Source organism: Diadema antillarum, unplaced genomic scaffold (assembly GCF_040938485.1).
Source record: "Diadema antillarum isolate AM-2024a unplaced genomic scaffold, OU_Dant_1.0 seq00000343_RagTag, whole genome shotgun sequence".
Taxonomy (NCBI): Eukaryota; Metazoa; Echinodermata; class Echinoidea; order Diadematoida; family Diadematidae; genus Diadema; species Diadema antillarum.
This window is the reverse complement of record NW_027271355.1, coordinates 1,055,308-1,070,540: the sequence shown is the minus strand read 5'-3', so window position 1 is coordinate 1,070,540 and position 15,233 is coordinate 1,055,308. Positions and strand designations below refer to the sequence as shown.

The 15,233-nt window shown below is 36.8% G+C and overlaps 1 protein-coding gene across 1 annotated transcript in view; it reads left to right on the top strand.

The window, feature by feature from the left end:
* Positions 1 to 595: 595 nt before the first annotated feature.
* The window catches only part of LOC139730912 (monocarboxylate transporter 14-like), a 28,289-nt gene continuing 13,651 nt past the window's right edge, over positions 596 to 15,233 (top strand). The window contains exon 1 of the mRNA XM_071641791.1: positions 596 to 772. Within this exon, the coding sequence (XP_071497892.1) occupies positions 646 to 772 (127 nt within the window). The 5' untranslated portion in view covers positions 596 to 645. The remainder of the gene's footprint in view (positions 773 to 15,233) is intronic.

Here is a 15,233-nt window from a genome sequence, read left to right as displayed (position 1 = left end):
GCAAGGTTCGCAAATATTCGCCGCTCATTGAGTACACTGTACCTTCTTGATTGGGTAACCTCTTAAAGAGATGACATAGTTCTAGTTGGGATGAGTATTCAGATTTTAACTTTCTGAGAGATATTAGAAACACTTTAACTTGCATGAATTATGAAAAAAAATTATAGTCCTATCGGAGGAATACAATGTACAGTATCTGATGAAAATCGGGTTTGAAATGGCTGAGTTGCCAAAAAAGTAAAAAACAAAAACAAAAACAAAAACGGTACTGATAAAAGATGGGACCCACCTTTTTAATGAGGACCACTTCGTTTCGTTTTGTATCAGAATATTTCAGCCATTTCAAAAATGATTTTTTTTTTTTTAATCAAATAAACTTTGATTTCCTCTTAATGTATACTCTTTGATATTTCATGTAGGTGGTTTCCAATTATCTCACAAAAAAGTTAAAATCTAAATACCAACATTCATCAAAACAATACCATCCCTTTAAGTGCAGAGGGCCTGTCACCATAATCATTCTATTGACGCTATGCAAACATTGTGTTTATTCCATACTCCCCCAGATAAAGGTCTCACTTTGCAGCGATGAAGGTGTCCAAGAACCAGTGGCGATGGGTTGTACTGTTCGCTACGGCCGTCGGAATGATGATCGCCGATGGGTTTTTCGTGACTTCTGGAATCTACCTCGTCGCCTGGAAAGATTTCTTCAAGTGTACCGCGGCGGAAGTCAGTATCATCGCTAGCATACAGATTATGATATACCATATCGGTAAGTGTAGGCCTACTCTGAAACAAATTCGTGCTCGAGTGTAGCAACAATAACTGCGATCTTCTGGTAATCCAATACGTATCATAAAATCTATTTATCTATTTAAAGATAATATCCATAGATCATAGATTTGGTCATTCATCATTATTTTTAGTTTGATCATAATTTGATCATAATTGATCCTGAACAAAATGAAAATGCTTTGAAATCATCAGTGTAATTTACTTTCATAGAGCGATCTGAAATTTACTTGGTTTTTCTCCTCACGTATACCCACACTGCTGTCACTGTCTAGCTGAAATTCCGGTTGGTCGTATAATATAGCATGTATCATTGTTGTCCGGGGCTAAATGGGCAGTGACCTTACAGGCGATGGCTAGTAACTGATCAGTAGGAATAAGTGGGAATGCCGGGGGTGATTGTTCCAATCCTTGTGCGGTTCATTTAAGAGTACGTTATATAATATCTATCGTTGTGTGAAAATTATTTGCTTCAGGACGGTCTCATATTCAAGTAATATGCAGTTTAATGTTTCCAGGTTAGTATGCCTGTACAGTGACGGGGCACTAAACTGCACATTACTTAGGGTTCCCACATTCATGGAAAATCCTGGAAAATCCTGGAAAAATTTGTGGCCATGGAAAGTCAGGGAAAAGTCAGGGAATTTGGAAAATTTGTGAAAAGTCATGGAAAAGTCATGAAATTGCATTTACCTCTTGGCTATGGCAGCTTTCCAGTTTGTCGTGTCTCGCAACTCTCATTCTCTGTGATCATACTCTGCTATTATAATTGGTGTTCATGATTTCCATTTTTCCCAGTTTTGTGACATCCAAAATTCTACATAACTCCCGGGACATATACTAATGATAATAGATGTACTTTTCATGAGTAAGATAGTGGGTGGAACGGATGACTGTGAGGGGAGGTGGAGGCCATCATAATATGTCTGATTTCGGAAACCGTGCCAGAAAGGAAGTCATGGAATGCAGCAATTCAGTCATGGAAAAGTCATGGAAAAGTCATGGAATTCTGTTTTCAAATTTCTGTGGGAACCCTGATATTTACTTGAATGATGAGACCTTTAAGCGTGCACGACACATACTCAAGTTGGCTTAAATGCATACATCTTATCTCACGTGAGTGAAAAGGCAAATAAGGGAAATTAGATCTTTATGTGGTTTCAAAGTTCACAGGTTATACTAGACACCAACAATAGTCGCAACTTCGCGTGCAAGCGACGACCGCATTGCCTTACCTGCTGTACTACTGACTTGTATATACAATGTATACATGATATACACAATATAAAATCATTATCACGTAATCATACATGATATATACTGTGATTTGATAATGATTTGATAATTATTTCAATATCGTGTGCCTGATAATGCGATTAACATGGACACGATATAAATCATTATCAGGACTTTTGTTGATTTTCCAGATATCCCTTTTCGTTTAAATGTTATCCTTGGTTTTCACTAAATTTCTGTAATTTTGAGGATACATCTTATTGTTGCTGACAGTGGCGTACCGTTAGTCAAGTCATTGGGGGGGGGGCGGCACTTCGTGGAAAAGTAATTTTGAGGGTGTGTATGCTTGTGCGTACGTGCGTGTGTATGTTTGTGTGCGCGTGTGTGCGTGCGCTGTCAGTCTGCAAACTTTAATAATGGAATGTGATAGTATTATATACATTCCACAGCGCAGTCATTGAGCAATATTGTAAGTTTTCCTTATACATGGATTATGGAATGACGGTATGAAACGACAAATTACTGGCGGCAACACCAGGAGAATTGCATAACAATTAAATGCGAGCGAGCGGAGCGAGCAAAATTGAAAATTTTGACATTTTTACAGTCCAAAAACTGCCTTTCGTAGCTATATTTTTTCGCTTTGAAAATTAATGGGGGGGGGGGGCGCACCGGGCGCAACTGCTGGCAATTGTACTGAATGATTTATTATTACCAAATCTAAGTTCAAGTTTACAATCACAGATAATTTATACAATCATTGAGAATACAATAATGATAATACAATAAACAGGAATACAAGACATGAAAGTATAGAATCACAATAATGAATATGAATATGAAAGTACAAACATAATATTGCAAATTTGGTAAAAGGGTCCAACAAATAGCAACGCTAGTGGACGTTGGCCCTTGACTACAGAAGAAGAATATATAAATTCAACAAGACAATTATTTACATTATAAACAAGTGTATTTACACTGTGTACAAAATTAACATTTTGAATTATTGATGAGTGTACTGATATTACTTATATTACTAGAATTGAAGTTTTTGCTTTGTGAATTACAAAATAAACAAGTTCATTCCAATTATGTGTATTCTTCCAATAAATTTTTGTTGAAGACTTTACAAAAATCTTTATTGGCAGCAACATCAGGAGAATGACATAACGATTGAATGCGAGCGAGCTTGAAAATTTGGACATTACAGTCCAAAACTGCCGTTTGTAACCACATGTATATATTTCCGCTTTGGAAATTAATAGGCGGGGGGGGGGGGGGATGGGGCCCCCTGGATCCGCCTCTGGTAGTCAAGGGTACGGTTTATGTTCATGATTGATGGAGGTATGACCAGCGAGGGGGTGTCGAAGTGACCAAGAGTGGGAAGGATGTCCAAAATCTGCACTTTAGAGCATCCCCTAATTGTTTGTGTTTGTGTGTGTGTGTTTTATACATGGAAAAGTTAGGAAATAGCCCAGGTCAAGTCTTATTATTGACAATGCAAGGCATTTTAATATAGACTAGTATGTAAAGCAACGCTACAAAATCAATGATCTAGCTTTGATGTAACGAACCATAAAGTACAAAGGTGTACGTTCTACAGTTGCGCAACATTGTAGCGACTCTTTTTGCCGTTCGGATGTTCTGAGTACACTGCGCACATCCTGCTTCTATTCAGAATGCCAACCAGGAATCACGCTGAATCACAATCTTTTGTCGGCTCCGGGCTTTTTGAACAATGTTTCACACTATATACCTCTTTAATTATGGTTAAAATAATATATTATGTCTTGATTACCCTTTTATGTCGATTTCAAAAGCAGTTTACTAACCCATGAATTTACCATTTTGGTAAGTTTTTTTTTTTTTTTTTTATTACCACCGGATTGTCAAAGTATTGGATCCCGTTAGATTTTTTTGTCAAAATTGATTTCTTTTTTTTTTCTGCTAACTTAGTCAATTTTGGGGGTGCTGAATAAAAAAAAAACAAAACAAAACAAAACAAAAAACACTTTGGTTTCGTTTTTTTCTGACCTCGTCTACAGCCGCCATTTTGAATTTCAAAATGACCGCCGTAGCGAATTGTATTTTGACCCAATACTCATTATGTGAGCATCATAAGAAGGTTTAATGTAAAATGCATATCTATGATGTTAGACGTTCTGATACACCATTTTCTTATATTGCAGATTGTGCAGATACAATTTGTAGGCTGCCATCTTGAAATTCAAAATGGCCGACCTATCTAGATGTATTCTTACCCATGTATCTCAGGTTGTGAGCATTATGAAATCTTTAAATTTGGTGCAAAAAGCGTGCTTATAATGTCAAACATGCTAATATACAATGCCTTTTTAAATGGTGGATCATTTTAGTAGGCGGTCATCTTGAAATTCAAAGTGGCCACCATAGCAAACGTATCTTTGGGCCTATATCTCATATCGTATACGTTGTGTAAGGTTCTAATTCGGGCACTGAGCATGCGTGTGCTATCAGACATTCTGAAACATCTTTTTTCTGGAACGATGGTTCATTTTGATACTATAGGCGACCATGTTGAAATCCAAAATGGCCCGTCGGCACACCAGAATGTATATTTAACCCATATTTCATGTTGCAAGCAATACAGAAAATTCACATTTCACTCGTAGATTTAGGAGTGATCCCTGAGGTCACTCCAAAACGAGTGAAAATAAACATTTTCACTCAAAATTCACTCCAATTTTACTCTAAATTCACTCTTTTTTGTGTTCACTCCTTTAAGAGTGATTATTTTTCACTCGACTTTTTTAGAGAGTGCATTATATACATCTAACCTTCAATAAATGGCATTTATTACTATTTCGTGGGTTATAACTATGAATTTGATCGTTGCATTTAAACATACCAGAAAACATCTCAGGTAACAAATTCATTTTATGTTTGAACATATACATAGGAATATAAAACGTTAATGAATTGCGTAGGTGGGACTGCTTCCTGTGTATCCTGCCATGTTGAAATGCAACTGGCTGCCATGGGAAACATGCCTTTAAAAACATTGCATGTGGTTAAAACTCGTGAATGGGAATTTCATGTGATTCTGGTGTCAAAACAAATGACTAACACAAGTACCTCATAACTGCCTGGGCGATTAATGCCCCTATTTAGACCATTTTGTGACCGTGCATCACAAAACCAACAGAAAGTCGTAAACACTGATTTTGTGTCAGGACTCAAAATAGGTGAGATGGGTCAAATCAGTCAATCTTGTGTTTTGTTTTGTTTTTTCATATTTTCTGAAAGAGCGAAACTGCATCTACATCATGGTAAAGTTTTGGATAATAAAACGAATGAAAAATTGTGTTTTAACAGGTTTTCTGCAACACCTTTTTTTTTTTAAAGAATAGTCATGACAGATAGGTGAGATTTATCCGTCATTGTCTTGACATTCAAGGCTAAAGCTCTCAAAATAGTTGATACTCGATCAATGAATGATATACTTTTGGGGGTTTAACAGTGAATCTTATAGACCTTATACCCCGACTAAATAGACGACAAAACTCGAGGTACGGAGTCCGCTCCCCCGGAGGACATCCGGATATATTGATTGTCACCTCGTGTCTGTGAAGACGCAAACTAGTAGACAGTGATTTAAAGTAGGCTTACGGGTTCAGGAAGATTATTGCTTTACGAAAAAAAAAACACACACATTAAATTCTAATATGGAAAATATACTAAATCCTACTAGCAAGCATGCTGTTTTTTTTTTCCTCTTTCTAATGATTTGCGTGTGTATTCTAATGGTACTTATGGTCACGGTCATAATCATGATTTCACTTTCTGTACTGATCGCGTATGCAGCAGCGGCAAAATCTGAAATGCATGCGGGACAGAGATTATGCAGGTATTGCTAGATTTTATTCAGTAAAACTGAGAGTACTTTTTGTGTGTGTATGTGTGTGTGTGTGCGTGCGTGTCCGTACGTATGATCCCTCACTTGCCTCATGGACATTGTTAGTTGTTAATAAGGTTCGGTGTAAAAATGGCAGGGGTAAAAATGGCAGAGGTAAAAATGGCAGAGGTAAAAATGGCAGGGGTAAAAATGGCAGAGGTAAAAATGGCAGGGGTAAAAATGGCAGGGGTAAAAATGGCAGAGGTAAAAATGGCAGGGGTAAAAATGGCAGAGGTAAAAATGGCAGGGGTAAAAATGGCAGAAGTAAAAATGGCAGAGGTAAAAATGGCAGGGGTAAAAATGGCAGAGGTAAAAATGGCAGAGGTAAAAATGGCAGGGGTAAAAATGGCAGAGGTAAAAATGGCAGAGGTAAAAATGGCAGAGGTAAAAATGGCAGAGGTAATAATGGCAGAGGTAAAAATGGCAGGGGTAAAAATGGCCCATTTTTTCCCGGTCTCCCCTATTTTACTTTCCTGCATTTTTTTTTTCTCACGGATACCCTCTGCGTTTTAATGGAAAGGACCAAACCTTCCACCCAGCCTCCAATGTCTCTAAACTATTGCAAATGGAGCATGTACAAAAATTGTCCAGAATGAAAACTGCATTCCTTCACGACCAATAGGGCTTACGTACATGTACAAAATATTCCCCTCGTTTTCCTCACTTAAACAGGTAGAATGCATATCGCCTCACCTGACCTCTTTCTGGTTTATCCGAAACATTTTCTTGGGGCTATGAGATGAGAGTGCATAAAGCGTGACGTAAACGATGTATACGTTATTATAAACATTAAAACGGAAAAAAAGGTATACATGCGCGAAAAAAAAACACGCGTAAAGGTTTGAAATTCTCAGATCACCACAAAAATTTAATCGTGTGTTACTTGTGCCATTCTCAACCTTTCCTGCAAGTTTCATCTCAAACCGTTAACCACTTTTTGACTTATTTTGCACACGGACAAACTAACTAACTAACTAACTTACGAACGAACAAATCAACGGTAACGAAAACATAACCTCCTCCCTTGGCGGAGGTAACTAACAAACTAGAAAAGCACTCTGAGAGCGCAGACCTCCGTCAAGCATGCAGCTCATTTCCACAATTGATCATGTTCTTCCATAGAACATTAAAAAAAAAAGGATTGTGAAATTATCTTGTGTAAATTAAATATGGCGGGGTCTAAGACTCTTCATATGGCATCGTACTACAGGCCTCATGAAAATGACGAAGAGAGTCTTGCAGAGCTTCAGCGATCCCTGTGTAAATTAAATCGCGATCATATGGTAGTCATCGAGGCGGTGATTTCATTCTAAATGGATGGGATTGGATTGGATTTTCTTACTGTTGTTGTATAACGAGAGAACAACGTCATTTTCGGTGGCTGAATCTACCAATCTTTAGCAACACACTATGTTGATAGATTTACTACGTTAAACGTAATGGAATCTGAATTCGGGAGCAACAGCTAAGTTTGAAAGGCGTCAAACATTTACATTTTTTCGCCTGCGGATTCGTTCGACAATGATTGAAAAAATCCCATGGCAAACTATCGGTTTTTACTCTCACTTGAACAGTTTATTGCTAAAGTTCGTCTCCAGTTTTAATAAGCATAAGTTTGTTAAGTGACCACAAAGTGTTCATTAAACTTCGAGATATTTGTTTTTGCGCCATGTGATACTTGAACAATGTAATAAAATATTTTGCAAGAGCTTACTTATGTCTGCCGATACATCTGCTGTAGTTTGTTTTTTTGCGTTTTGTATTTTTATTTCTACATTATGTCGTGATCAGGCCTTGTGAAATAAATAGCCTCCTACGAAACCTGAATGTGAGAAAATAACATAGAACAGGTGAAAAATTAGCGGTTTGCTTCGACTACTGATGTCTCCTTTACTTCTTTACACTAAACAGTTACAAAAAATGAAAAATAATGACAATATACTCGCCTGGACGTCAGCGGAATTCGTTTGTGTAAGAGTGTGTATGTGAGAGTATGTATATCTGCGTATAGAAGTATATGTTTATACCAAAGGTGGGTTCGTGAGTGTGTGTGTGTGTGTGTGTGTGTGTGTGTGTGTGTGATAACTTCATTGGGCGAAACAACATAGGATTATACTGTTTAAGGGTTTTGCAGCATTGTTGGAACCCCCTTATAATGATAGATAATAGTAATAAATATAATAATAATAATAATAATAATAATAATAATAATAATAACAGCAATAATAATGATAATAATAATAAAAATTTCCCATAGGCCTACTAGGCTCTTAGCTGGTTTATTATTCCTCTGAACGGACAGATTACGCCACTGCACTTGAACCAAACTCAGAATAGTGAGAGTGCTCTAATCTTTTTAAAACATAATTCAATATTCTTCAAACCTGCAGTTGGAATTTGATAATTCGATACAGTTTGCTCCGGCTAGGTTATCAATCAAAACCTCTTCATACGTTTATCTCTGACGAAATCACTCTCATTAATTCTGACATTTTACCTCTGACATTTTTACCTCTGCCAGTTTTACCTCTGACATTTTTACCTCTGACATTTTTACCTCTGCCATTTTTACCTCTGCCATTATTACCTCTGCCATTATTACCTCTGCCATTTTTACCTCTGCCATTTTTACCTCTGACATTATTACCTCTGCCATTTTTACTTCTGCCATTTTTACCTCTGCCATTTTTACCCCTGCCATTTTTACCCCTGCCATTTTTACTCCTGCCATTTTTACCCCTGCCATTTTTACCTCTGCCATTTTTACCTCTGCCATTTTTACCTCTGCCATTTTTACCCCTGCCATTTTTACCCCTGCCATTTTTACCCCTGCCATTTTTACCCCTGCCATTTTTACCTCTGCCATTTTTACCTCTGCCATTTTTACCCCTGCCATTTTTACCCCTGCCATTTTTACCCCTGCCATTTTTACCCCTGCCATTTTTACCTCTGCCATTTATACCTCTGCCATTTTTACCCCTGCCATTTTTACCTCTGCCATTTTTACCCCTGCCATTTTTACCCCTGCCATTTTTACCCCTGCCATTTTTACCCCTGCCATTTTTACCTCTGCCATTTTTACCTCTGCCATTTTTACCCCTGCCATTTTTACCCCTGCCATTTTTGCCCCTGCCATTTTTACCTGGCACCGTTAATAAACCTCTGGGAAAATATAGTGTCGGGAGGATATTGCACTGTTATAGGTTATTATGGATGTCAAAGGACAAGTTCACCCTCATATACACGTGAATTGTTTATGTTCCGTTAATGATATGTGTTTTCCATGTTCCTTTCCTAGGGAAAGTATAGTGAACCCATGTGTTAAGTTTGACTTATAGTCGATTGGTTGATGGAGTAGCTATAGAAGATCACTATTACAACGCATACCTCTTGTCTAATCATCATCACCGCACGTTGTCAACAAGTATAGATGAACTACCTTACATATACATGGACCATAAGGTCTGCTATCGCAATCGCGTCATTACAACGGTATATTTTTTGATCACGATCACTGGCCCCTAGAACGTGCATGCATATTGGTGTTAACACGGTTACAGCTCGTTATTCCGAAGGTTTGTTATTCCGAAGGCTCTTTATTCCTATAAAGATTCGTTATTCCGAAGGTTCATTGTTCCGAATTTCATTTTCGGATTAACCAATCTTCGGAATAATGAACCTTCGGAGATAACGCCACAAATTTTCGGATTAACGAACACTTTTTCATTTTCGGATTAACGAACCTGTAGGTATAGGGAATTTGCGTGTTTCGGATTAACGACCCTTCGGAATAACGAACCTTCGGAATAGCGAACCTTCGGAATAACGAACCTTCGGAATAGCGAACCTTCGGAATAACGAACAGCACCCGTTAAAACACACCAACAAACGAGCAAACAAAAATAAATGCTATCAAGACTGATTCTCATTCGTGGGGATCAATTCCCGGTTCTTTGTTTTCTCTTCGGACAGTGTGTTGATGATATAATTTCAGATGCTCTATAATAGCCTCTGTCAAACGACCTTAGTAGTTATAGCAAGAAAAGGAAGCTGAGTGTTCCCTTCGGTTTTATTTCTGCATTCCGTTATCAATACAGGAAATGTAGCAACATTTTAACAAAGTGTCGGCAAAATGATATTTAAAATGTATTATTCATTAGATGTCGGTAAGCATTTACTGTAAAGCAAACGCATCAACTAATAGATTATTATCATTTTGAATGTACACTTACAGAGGACACACTCAGAAGTACAGATGAAAATCTCAATTGGAATGGAAGGAATCGTCTTCAAAAGCTAAGCTTCATTACGAAGATGGCTTGGACAAATTGTGTTAGATATTTTTTTATGTTTCACACCATGTATACTTTGCTTTTTAGCCTCTCTCGCTTTAGTATAGTTACATATAAGGAGCAGACTGAGGATCGTCACTCCAAACAACGTAAATGGAGACCAGATGATTTCAAGATTTTTGCATTTGAACAGCTGTATAAATATTGCTGGGTACAGAGATATTAAAACACTGCTTAATCGATGCTTATTAACGCCAGTGTAAGGCAATTAAGACATTTTGTCAGTCAGTTGCAACAGGTGAACTTGTTAAGCAAGTATTACTGTGTGTTACATGACCCGTGTCATCATCCTTACTCAGTGTATTATGTTGAATTTTACAATCACAGAGTACTGTGTGTATCTGCCCAAGGATCACATGAAATTCCACAATAAACAACACCAAAAAATAAATATGTACATGGCACTATTGATTTATGTACTACCTGCTGTGGCTGTAATTATCTAAATCGTCTGGAATGCTCCTTGATTAAAGGGATGATACACTTTCAGTTGAGATGGGGCTTCAGATTTTGTTGATGATTTTTTTCCGTTGTCCATCCCTCAGTTACACATCTCGCTATACAGGTTAAATGCTCACTTTATGAGATATGGGTCAGAATACAGTTTGTTATAACACTTGAACAGCCATTTTGAAATTCAAAATGGCGGCTGAAGACGTGGTTGGAAAAAGATGGAACCAAAGTTTGTTTTTTTTTTTGGGGGGGGGGGGAGGGGGAGGGGGGGAGGGGGGATTCAGCACCCCAAAATAGTTAGCAAAAAAAACCAACAACAACAATCTTGGCACAAAAATCTTACGGGATTACATTGTAGCCTCTACCATGTGGTTTGATTTTACTTTAGATGAAAAACGTAGTGTGTAAGAAACAGAATTTAAGGAAATGCAGGGAGATCAGCGAAACTCCTGCAAAAAAGTATTAAAAAAAATTAGAACAATTCGTCAAAAAGTAATAGCTCTTTATAGTTCTATGGTTAACCTCATGTGTGACTCTTTTATCATTTTGAGACTGTAAAAAAAAATGTAATGTAGCAGATACTGGAACGATCTACAGAAAATATGAAGGAATTATTATATCAAATGATTTTCTGGTGCATCGAGAGAAAGGCCCCTCCTGTATCCTGAAAGGACGTGATTAATAACCATTAATGATACGACCACCGCGCTGTCGATCAGCGTTGATTACGAGTCCTTGTTTAACTCAGGTAACCTTTTATTTATTTATTTCCAGCAATAGGGTGGATAGCCCTTTCAGCACAGCTGATTTTCAAAGGGGTCCACTTGACATACATGTACATATAAAATTCATATAAAAAACAACAACAGCGATAAATACACATTTTAACTTGTACAACGTGGGTATGAAATCATTGTAAAAAATTTTAAAAAGTGACTTACAGTCGACAAATTGATAAATTCATCAAATCAAAATTATTTCAGTAGCAAATAGAAAAAGATATACACACAATGACTCACAGTTGACATCTCAATATCATATTTTGAAATAACGGCAGTAATAGAAATTGCCGGACAAAAACAATAAAAATATACTCAGAGAACTAAACTTAACACAACTAAATACCTATAATCAAAATACTAATCAACGACAACAAAATGTATTTGAGTGTGTGTGTGTGTATATATTATGAAGAAGGGGATATCTAAAACCGGAAACTTGGAACCGGTGACCAAATGATAAATAAAACAATACTTTATATAAAAAACGGATTTTAAGAATATAAATACAAATATATCAAATTACAACTTAAGAAGTCTGGATCTCATTTTTCATCTTCTTACAAAAACAATGTATATCTTTTGTGTTTCGGGTGACCAATGACAATGAATTGAATAAACCAGAACTTGCATATAAAAAACTTCTTTTCATAAAATTTGTTTTAGGTTTGGGTAACCAAATTTGAACCTGAGAATTACGGAGTTTATAACTGTGTTCTTTTAAATGTATTCTTGACGAAAGATGTTGTGGTGCCAAAGCCGTACAAACATTTATGCAACAAAATCACATTTACTCTTTTCCGACGAACATTATATTGAATAAATACCTGATTTACTAAACAATATCGAAGTTCTTTCCTAAATTATCTACCTTTAAAACTACGTAAAGCCCTTTTCTGTATAACAAAGAGCCTATTTAAAGTGGACTTTGCAGCATTACTCCATACTGGTGAGCAATAATCCAGATGAGATTGAATAATAGAAAAATACAACATTTTTGCAACTTTAAAATTCATACAAAACCGGATTTTCCTCAGTAGGAACAAATTTCTCAAAATTTTCCCTCTCACATAATCCACGTGAAGTTTCCATGTAAGGTTTGGATCAAATACAACTCATAAAATTTTACATTTATATACTTCTTTCAATCTTATACCATTTATTTGAAGAATGATACCAAAATCATGAAAATACTTCAACTTTTTCCTGGAACCCAAAATCATATATTCTGATTTATCAGCATTCAAAACCAGGTTATTCGCCGTCAACCACGTAGAAATCTCTTTCAAATCTTGATTTATACATCTTGTCATTTCAACAGGATTATTGGAGGAAAAATACATATATGTATCATCTGCATAAAGAGATAAATCAATTCAATGTTTGACCGTGTGAGTAATATCGTTTATAAAAAGTAAAAATAATACCGACCCCAGTATCGAGCCTTGTGGCACCCCATACACAACAGGTGCAGGGTTAGACATGGCACCATTCATTTCTGTTCTTTGCATTCTTCCGTTTAAATAATCCGTAAACCGCAACAGGCTGGTGTGGTCAAACCCATATTATAATCTTAACTTTTCAACCATTATTGTGTGGTCGACCATGTCAAAGGCCTTTTTCAAATCTAATGTTACAAGCCCAGAAACCAGGCCTTTATCCATACTGGACAATAAATTTTCGGTAACATTTAACAAAGCTGTGGTAGTGGAGTGACCCCGTCGAAACCCCGACTGATTAGTAGACAAAATAAAGTACTCAGATAAGTATTTGGTGACTTGAGAATGAACGATTCTTTCAGTGACCTTAGACAAAACCGGTAGAATGGAAATAGGTTTGCTAACTCTATTTCCTTGCCGCCTTTGAATAAAGGAACGACTTTAGCACATTTCCATTCACGCGGGATGACCCCGCTGAAAAGGGATAGATTACTTATGTGAGTAAATGGCAGAAGAATACATGGCGTTGACAGTTTAACGAATCTCGCAGGTATTCCATCCAAACCTGTAGCTTTATCTAAAGACATATTATTAAATACATTACGAACATCACTTTCAGTCACTTTAGTAAATACAAACGTTGAATCAGACTCCATCGTGATATACTGTCTAAAATCTCCTTGAAACACTGTATCTTGTTTTATCTGATGTACCATGTTCGAAAAATAACTGTTGAACACATTGCCAATTCCAAAGAATCAGTAATTTCCCTATTAATACATTACAAACATCACTTTCAGTCACTTTAGTAAATACAAAAGTTGAATCAGACTCCATCTTGATATATTGTCTAAAATCTCCTTGAAACACTGTATCTTGTTTTATCTGATGTACCATGTTCGAAAAATAACCGTTGAACACATTTGCCAATTCCAAAGAATCAGTAATTTCAATATTATCTATTTTAACATCACGCACATCTCTATTTTTAGCTTTAGTGGGCAATACCTTTTGTATAACTTTCCACACCTTTTTACTATTACTTTGGTTTTTATTAATACCATTTAGAACATAATTCTGCTTCAATTTTCTCATAATCAATGTTACTTCATTTTTCAACTTTCTATAATGATTCCAATCTCTACTACTATCAGTCTTTCTAGCTTTCTTTTCAGCTTTATCTCTCTTATACATCATATCTTTTACTTCAGCGGTTATCCAGGGTACATTATTTTGTTTTACTCTTCTTTTCCTTAGTGGTGCATGTTTATCAATGACTTTCCTATACTTCGTTATGCACTTCAGGTAAGCCTTCTCAACATCTTTTTCTTCTATGACATCATCCCACAATTCATGAGACAAATCTCTTTAAAAATCGTCAACATTCATTTTCTCAAATGCACGTGTCATTACATACTTATGATGGTGTTGAGTTTTATGTTTAACTCGACCCCAAGTTGCTGTCAACATGTAGTGATCACTGAGACACATTGGTATAACATCGCAATGAGTAACTTTCTCAGGGGCAGACGTCAATATGAGATCAATAACTGTCGAGGAGGAGGGGGTAATTCTTGTTGGCTTATCAATCAGTTGTGTTAAATGATAATCCTCAGCAAATGTCAACAATCGCTGGGTGGACGAACTTTTACGCTGAGTTAAAACATTTTAACCAATCAAATAAGAAGAATCTATATTTTCGGTATATAAAACAAACAGGCCTAATGACAACTTGATATTCGGGGCACAGTTAAAATTATGTAGGCCCTCGGTGATGTGAAAACCATAACTATGCCCTCAGCTTCGCTTCGGGCATAGTTATGGTTTTCACTTCACCTTTGGCCCATAATTTTAACTGTGCCCCTCATAGCAGTCATTATTTATATATTATATATAGCAGTCATTATTTGTATATTATATACCTCATTTCTAGAATCCTCTCATCTGATTGGTTAAAAGGGGAGTCATGAAAATAACTGTGCCCTATTTTTGAGTTACTGTGACCGGGGCCCGGGCACAGTTAGTAAATAGGTTTTAGAGACAGTCGCGACCCCGCACACGTAGATCGCTCATAATACGCACCAATGATACGACGCCGCGCATTCAATCAGCGTGCTGTAATATACGAATAATTTATGAGTTGTGAGTGCATAGGGCACGAATATCGCACGAGGCGCGAGATGAGCCACTGGTCTATTCAACAAGGCGCGTAGCGCCGCGTTGAATAGACCAGTGGCGAATCTCG